General features: G+C 35.7%; 1 protein-coding gene across 2 annotated transcripts; it reads left to right on the top strand.

The window, feature by feature from the left end:
- Window positions 1–1,873: 1,873 nt before the first annotated feature.
- On the top strand, window positions 1,874–19,927 carry LOC108052184 (dnaJ homolog subfamily C member 7). 2 transcript variants are annotated; one of them, XM_017134526.2, is made up of 4 exons: window positions 1,874–2,364; window positions 17,367–17,819; window positions 18,268–19,112; window positions 19,177–19,927. In XM_017134526.2, the coding sequence occupies exons 1-4, from the start codon at window positions 2,219–2,221 to the stop codon at window positions 19,266–19,268; spliced, it is 1,536 nt and encodes a 511-aa protein (XP_016990015.1). In that variant the 5' UTR covers window positions 1,874–2,218; the 3' UTR covers window positions 19,269–19,927. The 2 variants fall into 2 exon arrangements, with proteins under 2 accessions (XP_016990015.1, XP_016990016.1); XM_017134527.2 differs by lacking the exon at window positions 1,874–2,364 and adding an exon at window positions 8,043–8,338.
- Window positions 19,928–20,166: the final 239 nt, after the last annotated feature.

Here is a 20,166-nt window from a genome sequence, read left to right as displayed (position 1 = left end):
GTTCTCATCGTTTAAACAGTAAAACATACCATGTATTTTAATTTTTTATAAATCTTTATTTACAAAATAAGTTCTTTAGTTTTCTAATGCTACAATGCAATCTTTTTTCAGATCTTTAGTCAGATAACCAGTAAAGGATTCAGAATTTAATTTTGGGAATGTTTGTAGAAAAAAAGTATGCTTCCGTACTTTTTTAATATAACATTTTGTATTATTGTTAGCTTTAAAACTCCAGTGAATCTGAAAACACGATATACTTTGTAATGCTAAAAGTCAAATATATGATATGCTTCAGTCAGATAATTGGTTTTACGTAGCTACGAGTCGCAGATCTATTATTTAGTTGTGGGGGGTTAAAAAATAAATGTTAAGTTCTTAACAGAACGTTTTCTATATTTGCCAATGAATATACTAAATAGTAATAAAACAGTTTAAATCATTTAACGAATCATGTTGTTTTAAAATAAGTTTGTGTGTATCTGGTATTTGAAGATTGTATTTAAAAAAAATGCCTTGTAGAAAACCATTGTTAAAGAAAATACTCAATTAAATAAAATACATAATTATTCCTAATCCCATTCAAATTCAATTAAGGCGCCATAATTGTACTACAAACTGCTTGTAAACTGCTTTGAATCGGTCAGCATTTGTCAGTGAGCAGCATAGAAATCAGCTGTCGTCTGTAAGAAATCGATTCCCAGACGCACAGCAAAAAACTAGTTCTGGCAACTCTTAGATTACACTCTTTGTTATAAGTCTTAAGCTGTTTAAACTGTAACGTAAATTAAAAAGCTATTAACAAATTAAATTATACTGCCTAATTTGTTATTATTATAGTTACCACACAGTTCCAAGTGCCTAGCAATAAATGTACTTTTCTACCCCTAAAAAAACGAATGGATAAACAGAAAGATTTTCAAAAGGTAGCTATATAATGACAAGATTCCTGTTTTATGTACTACTGACTATGGTTAGCAAAGAATGTGGATCTATAAGGATCGTTTTTTAGAGCCCTCAACCTATAATAACTACATCCCTGAAATTATAAGTTCCAACTCTTTGACAAAGCTTTTGAATGACGACGAGTTTAGGGCCGAAGGCGGAAACTTCCAGCTGTGGTAAAAAATCGTTAAAAAATTATCTACTTATTTTAATATTGTTTAATACATACAACAATGTATGTATTGTAATGTTATGATTTTATTTTATTATTTTTGGAAATACTTTTAGGTACTTTAACTAGGACAGACAATGATCGAGTGGTTATGATATGAAGATACGAAGATTAAATGTAATTTATAAGTAAAACAGTTCAAGTTTCGCATCCAAAGACTAACGTTACCATTTCATTTTATAAACGGCTTTTCAGTTATTTCTTAGAAAATTAAGGTAGTTACCAAATGCGTGTAATGGATTAAGTCTTAGCTATAGACATAGCAAAGGCAGCAACCGTAATTTGTGGTGGCAGATGAGTTGGGAAAAAATAGCTGATTCCCTTACAGAAAAGCGAGTATTTGAAAACGTCTTAACAAATTAATCAGCATTGTTAAAAACAATTTTGAAGTTTTCAAATTAATAATAAATATAGAAGAAAAATTACAAGCTATGTGCATAACAAAAAAAAACACTTTTAAGTTCATTTAATCAATTTGAATGTTAATCCTTGATTAGACTACAATTTTCGGTACATTGAAACGTAGCGTACTTATAAAAAGCTTAAATAATTGATAATAAACATTTTTTTTTCAAATACTTCTCCACTAACGTTTCCATGCTTATGTTCTTGGTAACATAATAGCTATATTTAAAACGGCTAGATCGACAACATATTTCGGATAAGATGGTTTATTTGGAGACTCAAGTTTCGGTCACACTTTTTCCTTTTCCGTATGTTTCCCTCCGCATCGCACGGCACGCTTTTTTTCGTCTGTTCGGGTCGTTTGGCTATTCGAAATAAAAATTTCAAAATTAACAACTAATTGGCCAGCAACGTGCAACTAAATCGGAAGCGAAGGCGGTAACAAATCAAAAGAAACAGCCCGTGAAGAAAGTGCCAGAAGTCCGGGAGTTTTTATCGCAGCGCGCGTGTGACACACACATTCACACCGATTGACGCAAAAGCGAAACCACTGTGAAAAAAAAAGGAATTGACAAATAATAACGTTTGGCAAGCACTGGACTCTGATCGTTGTTTTTGTTCTTTTGGACATTGCCACGCATGGACGGTGAAGTAATTGTAATAAGCGATAGCGAACGCGAGGAAACCTCATCGAATTCCGAGATGGACGTTGAGTTAACCGTGGAGCAGACAGTGGACGCCAACGCCGCTGCGGCTGAGGAAATTGTTCCCAAGGACGCGGCAACGTAAGTAGAAAAAAAAACACGCAAAATTCTACAGTTCCTACTAAACCAACGATAACAGTTCACCTGAAAATGTGCCTTAGAAATGACTCTCAAACTGTCGCTATGTTTATACGAGCTTATACTGTTTTACGAATAATAGTATTCTTAAAGTTGCTATATGTTGCTACATCGGTCAAATGGCAGTCAAAATTCAATAAAAACCTAACCAATGTGAGTTGTATTAGTGAAATATTAATATAAGATAGTGCAATACAATATATCGATGGATATAAACCGGGGAAGTAATTGCAACCTTAACAATAGGTTCTGACGCAAAAACGTAGAAAGAACTGTTTTAAGTTTACAACTAATAGTTCTGAGACTTCAAACCTGAGCAATTACAATCCATTTCAAACTGTGCGATAACAGCAAGGTGTTTAAAGTATGTGGTTTGCATTGCTGCTTTATGTAATCTATTGCCCGGGGTCTCTCTATCACTATCCCACTCACTCGCCCAGCCCCCTCACCTCCTTGTCGCAACTATTTGACATGGTCATGGGCAGCAGCCAAACGTAGCAAATAAATATAGAAAAAAAGATACAAAACGTCAGCGACGCCAACGCACACGCCCTGCAGTTACAGTAAAGCTTGCTAAACACGAAGCGGCGTATGACAAATATAGTATTTAAATTTGATTTCTAAATAAAATATATTAAAAATTTCCCAGTTTCAAATTGTTTTTTTTGTGTGCAAATACCACATTGATGATAAAAAAAATATTAATTTACTTCAACTAAAAATTTCTAATGGAAAAAAATAATTAAAAAAACAATTGAACTGAGAATAAAACATAGTTGAGTTAGGAAGGCCTTACTGTAATTTCTTTGTTGTTGCTAGGTGCGCTTTGTTTAGTTCTTGTTGGAAACTGGTTTTACTTTCTGCTTACCGCCCAATGTTTTTGAATGCTTCTGTGTGTGTGGGCACGTTAAATTTTGAAATTCAAGACTGTTTGATTTCACAAGCCTGGACGTAAGACACAGTTTTAGAAACACTGTATGCTGGAAATTAAGAAAAAGTTAAAGGAAAATTGAACTTGAAATGATTAAAAAAATGTTTTTAATAAGATGAGTATTTATTTTTAGTGTAACCCTAATGGTTTGGCCCCTCCAACATTAAACATTTAAATTGCACACATATTTGCCAATTTGCCAACATAAACAGTTATAAATTCGTCTTCGCCACGCTTCATTTGTTTTTATTTTCACTTCCCGTTGTTTCCAAACAAAAGCTTCGAGTCAAACCATAACAACCAAATTAGAATTGCTATTTGCATTCAATAAAATGCAATTTTATTTCCTTGTTTTGGGTAATCGAAGTTGACACTAAAACGTAATTCGTGTGTGGCTATAAAAGTATTATATATATATTTGGAAAAACAAGTTTATTTTTGGTGTTCAAACGTTTTGATATATTTTGTGCAATTGTTTTTGTGTTTATTACGTTGTTTCCGCTAGGATTTGCGTCGCTTGATGATGGTTACCATGAGTAATCGCAAATAATACAAAACAAAATCAATTGTGGATAGATAAGATTTGCATGGACAGTCAGGTGATTGATTAAAAGGGGGATACAATCTTTTGACCCTGAGATTCATGTGAGAAACTGACCCGATCACTGATCAACTCTCAAAGTCAAGTACAGTCATCGACAAAAGACAGAAACAAAGACAATGCCAAAAGTTTGGGGCAGCCTACACACGCTACCAAAAAAGTTGTCCAAAAAACCTAATGTGAATGAACCCAAGCGCAAACAAATTCGCTCTTGGCTTTCAGGCCTTCATCATTTTTCTAATTTCCATTAGTAATTTTGTTTCGCCGTTTAGGGTTCAAGGACTGGGTAAAAAAAAAGGCGGAAAAATTTCTCTTCTCTGGCGAAACTGACTCATCCCCACGGAAAAAAGACGTTTATTATAATTTTTGTTGTTTGCACTTACTTGGAAACTTGATGATGACGATGGGAAGAGCGGATGATGAGGGAACCCGTTTGCACGTCTACTATGAGTCAACCTGTTGATAAATTAGAAATGCCGACCTGATAAATGGGGGAATTTTCAGTTTATTTGCAGGCAGAGGTTACAGCATCAGTTTATTGATTTTATTCGCCATGGAAAAGAAAGGTAGGCAGTTGTTACATATTTTTAGACACCGACTCGACATTTTGGCCCTGTCAAGTTCAAGGTCGTTTGGGTGTGGCCAAGAACGGTCAAAGGGTGAACATTTTTATGTAATCTATGAGCAGAATAATTGAAAAAAAAATGGTTCACACAATTTCACGGAAACATAAATATAAAAAGGATTTTGTGCTTTAAGTTTTTCTTCTTTTATGTAATACCAGTTTTCGAATCCGTTTTTAGAAACCAACTCACTTGCTATTGTTGGCTTACTGTGTTATTTTTTGACCAACTTGTATGACCATGAGCAGTAACAATCATTAAATCCGCAATGCTACAATCAATCAGCCCACACCCCCGACTCAAAATGTCAAGCTTTAAAAGTCCCTCAACAACCTTTAACTCTTGGTTCAACAAAGATTATGAAAAACTCAAAGAGTAGAGACATTTTCGTTTGTATTAGTTGGTCAAATACAGTTTGAGCTAAACTTTAGTGATTAAAATAAAACATTATCGCATTCATAACAGCATATAAGTAAAGTTTGCTTTGTATGGCTGATAAGAAAATCGTGAACATAGCTGATTAAGTTTACTTTAGGTCAGTTTTAGAATTGCTTTTAAAATCACAGCTCAAGGTTTGAAATAAGGTAAACAACAATATAATCATATAAACTTAGTAAAGGTTTATCAGCTCGCTGTTTGTTTTATTTATATATTTCAGAAGTATTTAAACAATAATATTCTTAAAGCCAAAAAAAGTTATTTGTATTATATAGAAACTTTTGGTGTATTCAACTTATCTTAAAGCACAGTTTGGCCAGCACTTTGCTCCATTTATTGGCCATCAACAATGTTGCTAATGCAGACGTCATCAACCTAGTTTCGACCAAAATTCGTTTTGCGCTTACTTTTTCCTCTATTTTCAATGTTGCCATTGCTTTGGCTAAACTTTTGGCCAACTATAACTTCGGGCAATTAGCCTCCAACTACGAAACTCTCGAAAAGTTATTGCTCGACTCCAGTTAAAGTAGGTCAATTAAATTATTGATTCGACACGAGCCTAGAAAGAAACACAATAGACGAACAAAAAATATAGAAAAACTTAGAAGCATGGGCGAAACTTTTTGATGGTTTCCAATATTAAAGATCTTGATAGTTACGGTGAAGCTTTAAGCGGATGTTGTCGGTTTTTGTGAATTGGCACACACTTAAAGACAATAGCAGAATAGCTCAAAATTACGTAATGCTCAACTTGTGGGGGCCAGCGCGAATTAAACTTTTTTGGTCAGGTAATTTTTCAATTCAATTTAAGATTCTACAATGGATTTTGTATACCTCGAGAAGTGTGTTAATGTTTAAAATGGCAAATGGCATTACGTTTAAATGATGAGGCAAGGTCAGTGTAGATTAAGATAGCACATTAATGAATCTAAGTAAAGGGATACAAATGTGAAAATGCACGTAACTTAAAAATGTATAAATTGGTTTGGATAGCTTTTTTTTAATATTTTATTTATAGTATTCTAACCGAATTCTATTTTATTTTTATCATTTTGAACACGATGCCCCTAGCTTCTTATGATTTTACTGAAGACGGTTACTCCACTAATTGCCACTCAAGTCTTATCATATCGTAAACATTAAGTTAAATGCATTGGAAAATTGCTCAATTTCCCCCGGCAGAAAGGAAAAAACCCGATTTTTTCGTAGATCTTGTCAAAAAGCCTAGGCAGCTGTCATCTGCTACCCATGAGAGTCTCTTGTGTCGTCTTGCCTTATCTGTCTGGATCGAATCTGGAAGCCAGTTTAGCCAGTCTGCCGCCTCTAACGACTTGGAAGCTTGTTTTTACACAGAGGTTCACAGGAAGAAAATAGTAAAAATCACATAATCGTAAAAATTCGTACTTTAGTGTTTCTGCAGCCTTTCTATGTTATGAATTTATGTATTTATAAAATAATAATCTTTAATATAATCATAAAAGTCTGTTATAAAAATCGAGCTAAATATAATTTTTTGCAGTGGAGCAACAGAGAGTGCATTTGGGTGGGGAAAATTACATTTCCATTTTTAGTTTCAAACTGTAGGTGTTGGCAGCTTGTAAATAAGCATTTAACTAGATGGCGCCATTACAGTTTGAAAGCTATTGCAAAGCTTACCATTTAAATTTACAGTTTAATGGAAACTTGGCTACCCCATTATCTTTTTTTTTGCGGCTTCGTTATCTCAGCTAATTCGGAAATTTGTGGTTATTTCTCTGGAAATTTTCAAGCTTTTGTTTTTTTTTGTTTGTTCATTATTTTTCTTTTGTTTTTTTTTTTCGCATTCATTATGGCAGTGGTGGTTTTAATTGCTTTGTTCGTTTGTGCCTGCACTTTCACTTGGCGTTGGTTGCCAAGTTTTCGTTTTTGCTGGTTTCAATTGCAATCGCAATGCAACTCACTTGTTGCAGAGGAATGTGAACTAAATTGCAACTGGATTTGACCCAATTTGATAGTGAACTGGAACAGGTTGGCCATATTTTACGGTTTCATTTTGCATTCTCACATTCTCAAAATTATTCGACCTTTTTGTCAGAGCTACAACTTTCTTCCTGTCTCATGTTGTTCTCCAGTTCTGTTGCCTTCCCATTTTTGGTTTTATTATAAAACATTAATTAAAGGCTGACAGCCAGATATCTTGTTCATGTCTCATTCAAAATCCACGGCACGCCTTTACTTTGCGAGCTATATGGTAGATATATATGGTCTTTATAGATTTTTATATTTATTAACTTGTGTTTTTTTAAACAACGGGAAGCGATATTGTTGAGAGAAGGGGCGTATAAAAATGTTTACCAGAAACAAAGCAACATGAGGAAGTCAAGGAAAGTGAGAGTGCAATAACTTTTCAAAAATTTTGAGAAAGAGTTATGAAAAAAGAAAATTGTGGGATAATGAACTTTGTTTTGAAATGCAAGAACTACTGAAAAAATCCTTACAATCGTTGCATTAACAAAGTCCTAATTGTTAAATCTAAAAAGAAATATAATTTTAATTTAAATTTCCTAAAACATTTTGTATTTTATTTTATGATTGGCTTTGTTATAATTGTTGTCAGTATTTTTTTATGATATTTATTAATTATAATTTGTACATAAAGTCGTAGTATTGTGTTCCATAATAAATAAGTACATACATATTTGCTAAAATATGTTATGCTGTGAAGCACGCAATTAATTTTTTTTTGTTTTATTTGACCTAATTAAATTTAATCGGTTCACACAAGCACAATTCCCCTTTAATTATCAGGTTGCTATATTTTGATGTCGCTTACGTTTCTCCCTCTGCTTGCTGCTCTTCCTCTCTCGACTCTCTCCGCGTCAGCTGTTGGGCTGCGTTGCAGTCGCTGCCGGCAGAGGGGATCATCGAGGGGATCGGCGCTCTGCCCACTCAGTCGCGAATTGCAGCAGTGCGTCGATCGACGTCGTTTTCCGCGCTCGTCGCGAAAATTGTGAAAAGCGTGGTAAAGGGAAAATTATAAAATATATATATACATCAAACTCCTAAGAACTTTCGCTTTGAGTTGTTTGTCTTCTCTACGTTGTCAAAAATCGAAAAATTTCCGTTGTCAATAATACGATCAAATTAAGCCGAATTATTTGTGATGAGCAAAAAAGTGTCTTAAATCGGATTCGAATTAGCAGCCCGAACTAAACAGAGCGGGAGTGAGAAGAAAAAGCTTTAATCTTTATGCTCAATAAAAGTCCACTCAAACCAGACGGAAAAGCCAACTACATCTATATAAATCCCAAACTATCCGGGCATCGAGCTGAATAAAATGTTGTAGTAAGTTTTTCAGGGGTTTATTTTTTTTGCACATCGAACTCGATTAAATGTTAACTAAAACAGATTACAAAGTGCAGAAGGAACCAGAAATAAAACATCATAAACCTATATAATCACACTCCTGCGGTCAAAACAATAGGAATGTGATCAACTTGGAATTATATTTTAAATTAAATATCTAAACCAAAAAATTAAAAAAAATCCTTTTAAAAATGTCAAGCTCTTTAGTTATTTATATAAATGTTGTTTTATGAAATATTACGTTTTAATTTAATTCATTAACATATATTTTTTAAAAATAAATTAACTTGTTAAAATAGCTTTTTTCGGTATAAAATTAAAACATATTAAAAAGTAGTGAGAAAAATTGTATTGAAACCACATAGAAGTAACCGCAACTGTAAGCACATTTTGTACTCGAATCGGTTGCGTCTATATATATTTTTTGTGTTTGGGTGTCGTCTGGTGTATTTTTGCATATTCATTTATCCCGGTCTCTCAGTCGCCACGTGTAAAGGCGTTGAAATTGAAAATCAATTGATACAATCAAACCTTAAAATGGGTTGAATAATACTATTGATGAGTGAGTTACACAGCTAAAACGAAAAAAAACTACTAGAGTAAGTTAGTTTATACAGTATAAAAAAAAATTGACTTTTCTTTGTACAAACATATAAAAACTAACAACGCCAAAGCCTTCATTAATTTCTTGGAATACTTGAAAAAATCTATATAATTACGATAAGACATGGGTACAAAAATAGATTTCATTTTCTACAGAAAAACGAATAAATCAATATTATTTAGCAGTCATAAATAGAACTGACAGACATTTCGATAAGTGGTTATATGATAGGACCAATTAATCAACAATAATATGTTAAGTTGTTTCCCAGATTTCTGGTGAAATCAGCGAAAGTATAAGTTCAATAGTTCAGTTCAATATTTATTAAATGAATTTGTATTTGTATTAATATTTTGTGATTTTACTTAGATCCAATTATCTAGTTTCACATGGTGAAAAGCCAGCGAAAGACATTTTACTTAACAAGAAACAAATGTATTTGTTAATGAGCAACACTTTTATATCTGGGCCCAAAATGACTCAACTCACTACTTTGACTTTTCTGCCAGCCTTTGCCCTTCACACACTTTTCTTGTCGAACCCCCAGCAAAGAGCATTGACCAATCTGATCAAGGCAAAAAAGAAAATAGCACCAATACACTCAGAGAAAATAACCTTAATAAATATAAATAGAATACAAATTTTCAGAAATTTAAAAATCACCTATAAAAAGAAGTAGCTTTAATATTCTACAGAGTTCTGTTAATAATAATTTATTATTTATTCAGTTAATATTAAAAGAAATGTTTCCTAGAAATTGAATAAATATTTATATTTCTTTCTCTGTGCTGAAACAAAAAGCACCAGGCGAAAGAAATATCTTTTCAACAGTTTTCAATCTCTTTAAAATGTCAGAGCCCAACTGGGCTGCCAAATGCAATGGCTCTCGACCATTTTCCCCTCTGGTTTTCTGTCCTTTCGCCTAGGAGAGCATTTAGGGTGTCTCTTTTGGGTCTCTTGGCACATGTGTTGGCCCCAACTTTTTGGGTAGCAAAGCTTTGGCATATGGCACATTGAGGTCGCCGGCGCAAATTCTTATCCAAAAAAAAAAAAGAAATACAAAAAAAACTGCAGCATGGGGAAAATATGTACAATGCATTGCTACCGCACTATAATTTTGGTTTTTGTGTTGTCTTTTAGCTTTCTGCTATTTTTTTTTTCGTGCTGGGTGTGTCGTTTATTGCTCCGACATAAATGTTTTTATGCCCCGCCATTGTTGTTGGCATATCTGCTGCTCATGTTGCTGTTGCAGTTGCAATTTTTGTTGCAGTTGCTCTTACTGTGGGCGTGCAGATTGCGTTTTAAATTGCAGTAGCATTAAATTTTGCATGCATTTTATTGCAGCTCCAGACAAACAAATGACTCACATGGGTAACCCGATCCGGTCCCAGTCCGAAACCTCTGTCCCAAAATGCATTTCCAGTCAAGAATTATAGGCCAGTGCCGTATGGAGAGCTCCTGTCTGTGAATGCCACCACCTCCTCCTGGGATAGTTAAAATTATATGTTTGGCGACGCAATTTAGCTGCGCTTTGGTCATATTTTTATGGGGCACTTTGTGTCGAGGGGAAATGAATTTCCCGGCTTATGATTTACGGTTTGTTTTCTTTGGAGAAATTTAAAATGTGCTATGTACCAGCATGGCAGCTTACTTAAATATTTATTTTCCCTACCACCCGACTTTTACTTTCTGATATTGATCTATTATTATAATTACTACGCCGAGTATTAACATTTTTATAAAAATAAGTTTTTAGTAATATGCAAATAATTAGAACTATATGCTGCATTGCAAAAAAGGTAAATCATTCCATAATCATCATAGATTAAGTGTTTTGTAATGGTTTTAGCATCCTTGTTTGAAAGTTAATAAGTTTCATTATGACAATATTGAACGTTATTGATTTCTCCATTACAACTCAACATTTATCTAATTGGAACACTATGTATTTGTTAATATCGAATTTGATTGGACTTTAGGCACGTATCTAATAGATTTGTCGCAAAGAGCTGAAAGCAAACATTCCCCACCGTCATAAATCCCGATGACATGTGTACGTGTATATTTTTATTACGTATTGTGTGTGCCATAAATAGCAAACAACTGACAACTGGCAGAACCAAACCATTTTCCCCGTTTACCTCCTCCAAAGCTAGCAAATGAAATAATGGGTCGGACAACGACCCAAAACTAGAGACCATAAATTCAATTGAAGCAAGTGTCAATATAACACGAACTCATCCATATGCAAGTGTTCTATAACGATGGTGATGTTAATGTTGATGCGGATGATGATGATGATGATGATGATGGGTGTGAGACAACAATCAATTATGTATTTTATATTGTTTGCATCAGTTCTCAACCCACACTTGCACAGACAATAGATAGCAAGCTCTTAGCTTCTTCACTGAGGGAAAAATACAAAGGATTACTATATTAAAAAATATAAAATTACTGAGGAAATAATAGTAATATTATTGTTTTATATTGTCTGTGCCAAGATGTTGATGTGACTTGGTCTGCCCTTAATTAATTGTAAAGACTTCCTTGTTTAAGTTAATTCTATTAGATTCCATTCTATTTTGTAAAAGTTCTCCGCAATTTGTTGACGCCCCCAGAAACTTCTTAACTCCAGCAATTTGGCTTAAGTTTCAGACCCGACTCTTGGCTAGGTTCATTAGCTTTGTTATACCCTCTTTCTCACCATTTTCCCCAAAGTTGTTCCTCGTTCTTAAGCTGGCTTTTCTTTTATTTATTGGAAACTTCTCCTTATTCACTTAAGCCCTGATGGTTTTGGCTCTTCGCCCAACAGTGTTTTTGTTTTATTCGTTCTCTTTATTTTCGGCCGCCATTATGTCTGCACAGCATTTCCGGTTCACGCAGTTGGGGGCAAACACAAAAACAAATTCAAACGCAAGCTCAGAACCCGCATTGACCTACTGTGCGTGGTCCACGTGAATCACAATAATACAGTGCAGCTTGACTAATTTAAAAACCAATATGTGTCATTAAAAAAATATAAATTATGGAATCCTGGAACCAAGCTCGTGTTAATCTATGTATAATTTATAAATGTATGGGTAACCCAGAAATCTCTGAAACTTTGCTTTCGCTTTTAAATGGTTTTATAAGATCATAAATTTGAGACTTGTAAATTTCATGATCAAAAAGATAAAAAGTGGATTTATTCCCAAAATATATGATTCAATTTAAAATATATAGATATATAAATAGCACCCTTTTAAAGGTTTTTTTTTTTGCTACATTTAGAAAACTTTTTACAGTTTAAATTTAGCTTAGGTAAGTTGGACTGTAGTTCTGCAAGTATTTCCAACGTGTGGGTATAAGTATCTATGTGCGTTCGGGTCTTGTGGCAAGCAATTTCAACTTGTGGCAGGTCATGTCCGCTGCCCGCTTCTCCGCCCACTGCCTTTGCTCCTCCCAAAGCTAGTTGTGATGGGTAAACGGGTAAACTATTTGATATGCGCTTTCGCAAAGGGTTTGTTGACTGCGCTGCGTTAACTGAAGTGGAATTTGTACGGGGTTCAGAGTGGAGGATGTTGTAAAATATTGACTTTTGGTCGAAGGATATCAGATGCAGATGTCTGCCATTTTTTTATTCTACGTTTCCTGAAGTTTTGAAATTGATTTAAAATAACTATAATTTATTTTATATGTACATTTATTGAAAATATTCAATACCAAAGGCCCTAAATTTCTAAGAAATGGCTTTGTTTAAATGGGTGCCGCAAATCTTTGATTAGTAACTGTTTAACAAAGCATAAAAACCATACTTATTAATCATTTAACAGTGAAAAACAAAAATTAGGTATAAATGTGGGCTACAATAACTAAAAAACCTTTTTTTTAATTTAAGCTAACAAGTTGTACTTTATTAGCTTTATATTATTTCTTAAAACCTCTCACAAACCTAAAATATAATAAAATAAATTAAATTAGGGTATTTGCTCTTTGCGATACAATTTTTTTTTTTAGTTTTTGTCCTATTCTTATTGACCAACAAATGGCTGTGTAATGGCGAGTGGCATTGTCTGGCGTATCGTTAAAGCCACCTGCAGAGAGGCCACCCACCTCATTTCACCGCTCTTTACTCTCTCACATGCGCTCTGCACAATGCAATGCTTTCTCTGTACTCTCTCTTGAATTCGTCTCTCTCGCTGCAGGCACAGTGCTTGCAAAAAAGCAAATTCGTTTCGGAGAAATTACTACTAATATTCAAAATAAAAATAATATTTTACATCAAATATTTGGCATTTTCTACGAATAATCACAAAAATTATTTGAAATAGCGAGTAAGAAAGGATTTTTAAACTACAAACACAAAACCAAATCTTACAAAATTTTAAAAATATATTAATTAATATTCGATGTGCAAAAGAGATATTTCAAAAAAAATTTGAAAAATATCATTACTGTTATTACAACGCCGGCAACATGGTCGTATTTTTGCCTTCGTAACGTTTGGTTCTCGGTTTCAAGCTCCTCGACGTGCCATTGCATTAAAATCATCGCCAGCAGCAGCAGCTGCAACATGCAGGCAGCACGGCAGCAACATCAGCGTCACAGCGGCAACACCACCAGCAGCATCAACATCAGTCGCTTCCGTTGGCTCCCAGAGACCACCAGCAATAACAAAGTGTTCGCTAAAATAGTCTTTTGATAGCCAATTATTTTTGTAGCTTTTTGCGTTAGTAGTGTGTAAAAATCATAACAATAAATACAGCCACTTGACTGGACACTTAATGGTTGGTGTTTAAAATCCATCGGTTTTCATATGCCGAAAAGTAATAACCCTAAAAGTCTGAATCCTCCGCTCTATCCAATGCTCAATAAATTGTATATGAGTTCGGAGGAATTTACATTTCTGCCGCGGTAAGTAGAAATGCCGGATGAAATGAGAGTTTGGTTTTTTTTGTTTGTCTGTTGCTGCTCGGTTGTCAAAGCCAAATTGATATGACAGGATGCTAATGGCATGCAAATGGCAGTGCTCTGGGAAGTTTGATATATGGCGGAAAACTTTGTGCGGAAATTACGAAAGGAGAAATGTTGTATACTGAAGTTTATTTTTTGTGGTTTGCAAGTGAAGATTTATTTCAACTGTAGTAAATTTTATGAAAAAGATTCTTCAGAACAATGTATCCTTTTTATTGGTGTGTTGGTAAAGAAACCTCCTGAAATTAGGTAAAAAACTTCTTGTCCTTCGTTTGATATTTAAAATGAATCCTTAATCAGTTGAACTTATCATTGACTTTAAAAGTCAAAATAGTAAGAACCAAAAGCATTTCCGAAAAATAGTTATTTATTCAAGAATTTGAAGGGGTCAAATTTGGCACAAGATAAAACTTAAGTAAATGTTTGGAAAAGTAATCAACAAGAGTGGAAAACTTTCCAACCTCAAGTGATCCCACTGTACCAATTGTGCGTCTCCAGCTATCGCTTCAGTTAACTGATAGATTTGACACCCCGACAATCTACTTTGCATGATTCTTGCAGCACATGTCACACGGCGTCCAAGTTTCCTTCGTTGGCTGTGCGAAAAGTTTTGTCATCACAAGCCCCCTTCATTCACCCCGACGAGCTATGCATATTCATGAGGGAATGATTATTCCGAACAACTCACACTATCCCAGCGCCATTCCACTCGCACATAACATTCCTCGAATGTTCTTCTACCATTGACTTCGCTTATCGCGCATTGAACTTTGCTTTGACCTAAAGGCATCGCATATGCAGACCAACACGTTCGCACAGTGGGGATCACAAATTTAGTTCAAAGAGGGGCCATAAAAAATAATAATGAAGGTGATTATATCTTAAATGGGTTTACTGCCCTTTTATGGATTACTTTGTACTTAACATTAATAACTACACTTTCTCAAGCTAAAAAGCTTAGCATTTGCAGAAATCTAACATTACTTTCTTTCAGTTTTTCAAATTGCGCTACTGTGCCAATTTTATTATTACTTTTGGTTATCCTTTGTTAATAGGTAGGTTTTTTAAAACGCCATCACTTTGTTAGCGCAGAATCATTATAAATAATTGGAACATAAAAGGACTTTTTTGAAATATATATACTCAAACCAATAATAATAAATTTTATAACAAAGCTAATTCCCTCTGGAAAGCTTTGATTTGTAGGGCTATCATTCTGACCGCAAATGTAATCTATACATGCTTAAATTTGCATTGCATGCTTTGCATTCATTCTTTTGCTTTCAGTTTGTCGGTTCTTTTTTTCGCTTTCCGTTTACCATTTTTTGTTACCTGTTTTTCCTGCCATTCAGGTAGCGGCGGTTCCCCTTTGTGCTTTATTTATCTAGCCCGGGCTTTCATGTTTTTGGGCGTGCCAGCCATTTCTCCACCTTTCCCCACTACTTAATTTAAATCAGCTCTTTAGTTTTTTTTTTTTCATTTTTTGCTAGCAAATGTCTGTTGATGCTACCACGTCTCCTTTTTTTATTGAAGTTGAATTGCAAATGCAAACCGCGTTGCCTACTTTTTAGGGTGGGAAAATGTTGAAGGGAAGGCCCTAACAAATGGCTTTCTAAAATGTTGCCCAATCAAGCGCGAGCGAATTTTTGACTTTTATGGGTTTCTCTAATTGTTATGCAAACTGCTGCTGTTGACTGGAGTGCTGCCGCCCCAATCGCGCTCCCTCCAAGATATCCGAAACCCCCATTTTGGCCCCATTTGTGGTTCAGGCCGCGACCGCTTTGGCAAGTTATGGCAGCAATTAAAAGTTTTGTGCTGAGCACTTGAAAAAAAGCCAAACCTACCAACCACCCACTTGCCGCCCTTTCTCTATTTGTCTGCTGGAGAGACAAGAAAAAAAATGTAGGCAATGCAAATTATTCTTTTTAGTAGTAATTAACATCTTTTGTTTGCCCGCCGTATCTTATTCGCATGCTATTCTCACACATTTTCTATAATCATCGTTTTACAAGCTGCAATTAAAATGGAGTAGGGAAAAAAATGTGTAGGCTGGTTAAGGAATATTATCAAATACTTGCTGCAATTTGTTGTTAAATTACTTGAAGTTTATAGAAAATGAAGATAGTAGAAGACCAAAAAAATAACCTTTAATTCTTTTTATATTATGATCAATCTTGTTGGATAAATAAAACCTTTTTAAATTTCAATAAAACCTTGCGTTGAGCGAATAAAATGGTTTAGAAAATATCAACGAAATTAAAATGAAATATTTGTACAAAACTTTCCTTTTACTAGTCTTCAATCAAGTTGAAATTTGAGAAATGCATTGATTAAGGTGCTTGATAAAAGGTACGAAACCCCTCAATTTTTTTAATATCTCTATGTATTTTTAATGGCACACAGAAGAAAAAGTAAATAGGCAAAAGGAAACCGAAACCAGAAGCAAATAAATAACAAACAGCCGGAGTGAAAATCGAGAATAACAACAACGAGCCAAGCATAAAGCACTTATGCTCTGTGTAATACTGTCGACAATGCTCGGTACAGTAAACACCCTGCCTGGCACAACTCCAAGTGGGTTGGGGGTGGGGTTGTGGAAATAGGGAATTTCTTTGGCTTTCGGGATTCTTTGGCGCCCGCATTAGTGTCGCCCTATTGGCGTCCATTGTGATGCCATAATTTCTTGGCCCATTTGAGCTGGGCGCAGGTTGTTGCACTTCCTTCAAATGGAAAAGTGTGCTAAAAATGGCACAGAAGCGGATAAAGAGGAGTACAAATTGATCGGCCACAGCGGATGCTTCTAACGAGGTGCATTATTAATTCAGGAAGAGCATTTGGCTTTTAAAAAATGGCAAAACTCATATCTTCCAAAATAATGTTGGATAACCTTTGTCGTGATTAATGTTTTATTGATTTTTATTCCTATTTGCTATTAACAACTGCCAGCAAAGGTTAACAGTTGTAATTTATGTTCATTAAAAATGAAATTTTTAACCGAAAAAGAAATAAATTGCGTGAACTTTTTTATCGGTCATTAAAAGATACTTTAGATTAATGTAATGCAACTATTAACTGACTTTTATTGCACATAAACCATTACATGGACAACTTTACTAAATTGTTTTAAAGAAACATTAAATGCGATTGGAAGTGCATTACATTTGTCACGTTTCTCGTGTCACTGTGCATTTGGAAAAGACGTCTGGGCCACAGCAAGCGGATTACTTCCTGTTGCTTTTCGTTGTGCCAGTTTGTACTGCCCGTTTTGTATATTTCTTCTTGAGCAGACGGCGACTTGCCCCGCGGCAGTTACTTCGCCTCGACTGACGACATGAAATTAAAAATTCAAATTATGTTGACTATGTAAAGGACCGATTCTTTTGTGCAGTGAGCTGAGCCCCCAAGGATTGACCAAGAAAATTGTTTTCCCCTTTTCTGTACTTGCAGCATTGCCGAAGAGAAGAAGAAACTGGGCAACGACCAATACAAGGCGCAGAACTATCAGAATGCACTCAAGCTCTACACGGATGCCATATCGTTGTGTCCGGACTCGGCGGCGTACTATGGAAATCGTGCCGCCTGCTACATGATGCTGCTCAACTATAATAGCGCCCTGGCCGATGCCCGCCATGCCATCCGCATCGATCCTGGTTTCGAGAAGGCCTACGTCCGGGTGGCCAAGTGCTGTCTGGCCCTGGGCGACATCATTGGAACCGAACAGGCCGTCAAAATGGTTGCCGAGCTGAATTCGCAGAGCACGGCTGCGAGTGGCGAACAGGCGGCGGCACTGAAGTTGCGCCAACTGGAGACAACCATCCAGACGAACTACGACACAAAGGCCTACCGCAATGTGGTCTTCTACCTGGACATTGCCTTGAAATTGGCTCCCGCCTGCTTGAGGTAAGTGACTCGCCACAGTAAACTTCACAGAATTTCAGATTAGTGAAATACCGGAAATTATTTCTTGGTTTAACTACGAATATATTAGTTAATTTTGGAATGTTTTGCGGGATTTTAAAGATGCAGCTTTACCGCAAAAACCAATTTTAAAAATTTGTTAGAAATTGTACAACTAAAAGTCTTTGTCTATTAACGCAAATAACATAATATTGCAGGGTAATAAAATATTTAACCACTGTTAAACAAACAATCCCAATTTGCTTTACACTATTTAAAATGTTACAGTTTTTTAAAGTAAATTGTTTTATAATTTAATAAACTCATTTTATAGGTATTGGTTTTTGTTTTTCATTTAAATGGAAATTCAAATTATCAAAGTTATATCTTTTTTAAGCATAAGTATATTGCTATTATGTGAGAAATTAATCCCAAACTGTCCTTCTTCCAGATATCGCCTTCTCAAGGCTGAGTGCCTTGCCTTTTTGGGACGCTGTGATGAGGCCTTGGACATTGCCGTGGGAGTGATGAAGCTGGATACCACGTCGGCGGATGCGATTTACGTGAGGGGACTGTGCCTCTATTACACCGATAACCTGGACAAGGGCATACTGCACTTTGAGCGCGCCCTGACCCTTGACCCGGACCACTACAAGTCCAAGCAGATGCGCAGCAAATGCAAACAGCTCAAGGAGATGAAGGAGAACGGAAACATGCTGTTCAAATCGGGTCGCTATCGCGAAGCTCACGTTATATATACGGACGCTTTGAAGATCGACGAGCACAATAAGGATATCAATTCGAAACTGCTTTACAATCGGGCATTGGTCAATACACGCATCGGAAATTTGCGCGAGGCTGTAGTAGATTGCAATAAGGTGCTGGAACTCAATAACCAGTATCTGAAGGCCCTGCTGTTGCGCGCCCGCTGCTATAACGATCTGGAGAAATTCGAGGAGTCTGTGGCCGATTACGAGACGGCGCTGCAGCTGGAGAAGACTCCCGAGATCAAGCGACTGCTCCGCGAAGCCAAGTTTGCGCTGAAGAAGTCGAAGCGAAAGGACTACTACAAGATTCTGGGCATCGGACGCAGTGCCACCGATGATGAGATCAAGAAGGCGTACCGTAAAAAGGCGCTGGTCCACCATCCCGATCGACATGCCAACAGCAGTGCCGAGGAGCGCAAGGAGGAGGAGCTCAAGTTCAAGGAGGTGGGCGAGGCGTACGCCATTCTGTCGGATGCGCGCAAAAAATCCCGCTACGACAGCGGCCAGGACATCGAAGAGCAAGAGCAAGGTGAGGCTTGAATGGGATTACAGATATGAAAATTAAATACTTAATGATTTTATTAATTTTTTAGCCGACTTCGATCCAAATCAAATGTTCCGCTCATTCTTCCAATTTAACGGAGGCGGCGGCGGCCGTAATAACTCGTTCAACTTTGAGTTCTAAGATACCAGCGTTTGTTCTTCGCCACAGAGAAGACCATCCTCTCCTCCCATTTTCTGCCTCATCGGAAGCCAACGCGACCTTCAACACAGCAGCGCACAAATTTAAAATCATTTTGCATTTGTTTCCTACAAACAATAAGATAGTTTGCTCAGTTTTAATGAATAAGACGAGCAAAATACTATGAAATCTATGCAAATCAAACAACAACAAATTTCTAGTATATACTCTTACATTTTAAATGTTGTTTTTTTAAATCACTTCGGCGGCATTAAATCAAGAAAAATAAATCATGAAAAATATGTAAAACAAAAATATGTATGCATGTGTCAAGTTGCTATATCCAGTTGTTGTTGGATCCGTCGGCCTTGCGAGTTCTGCGCCTGCGCGCGTTCACTCAGAAGATTATTGAGGAGTAACTGATTATTTAATGATTAATGAAAGCGTAGCCTTATTGTATAACCAATTTTATTTTTACTCATTAAGCCAGACACTTAAGTTTCGTTTCTAAGTTACAAAACAAACAAAAAAATATGCAACATAAAAAACACAAGAAATCAATCAAAAAGGAATAACGTATCCGACTTAATTATTATTTTGTGTAATTATACGATGAAGATTATATGTAAATCATGAAAACATTAAGTAAAAATAGAAAATGATGCATGGTCTTAGTATTTGGGAAGGATGGATCATAGGCCTTAGTTCATTAGGGAAACAATTGAGAGTGGGTGGGGGTGCCACAAAAATATCTATCAATTTCGAAATAAGTTTTCTCGCGCAGGCGCGCAAGAATAGTAAAAATATATTTAACCAGTTGTTGATTACTACATGTAATAGAATAAGATAACTTTAATAAAGGCATACAAAATTAGAAATCCGTAAATCAATTCAAATCGAT

Source organism: Drosophila rhopaloa, unplaced genomic scaffold (assembly GCF_018152115.1).
Source record: "Drosophila rhopaloa isolate 14029-0021.01 unplaced genomic scaffold, ASM1815211v1 contig_2, whole genome shotgun sequence".
Taxonomy (NCBI): Eukaryota; Metazoa; Arthropoda; class Insecta; order Diptera; family Drosophilidae; genus Drosophila; species Drosophila rhopaloa.
This window is presented reverse-complemented; position numbering and strand designations above follow the sequence as displayed.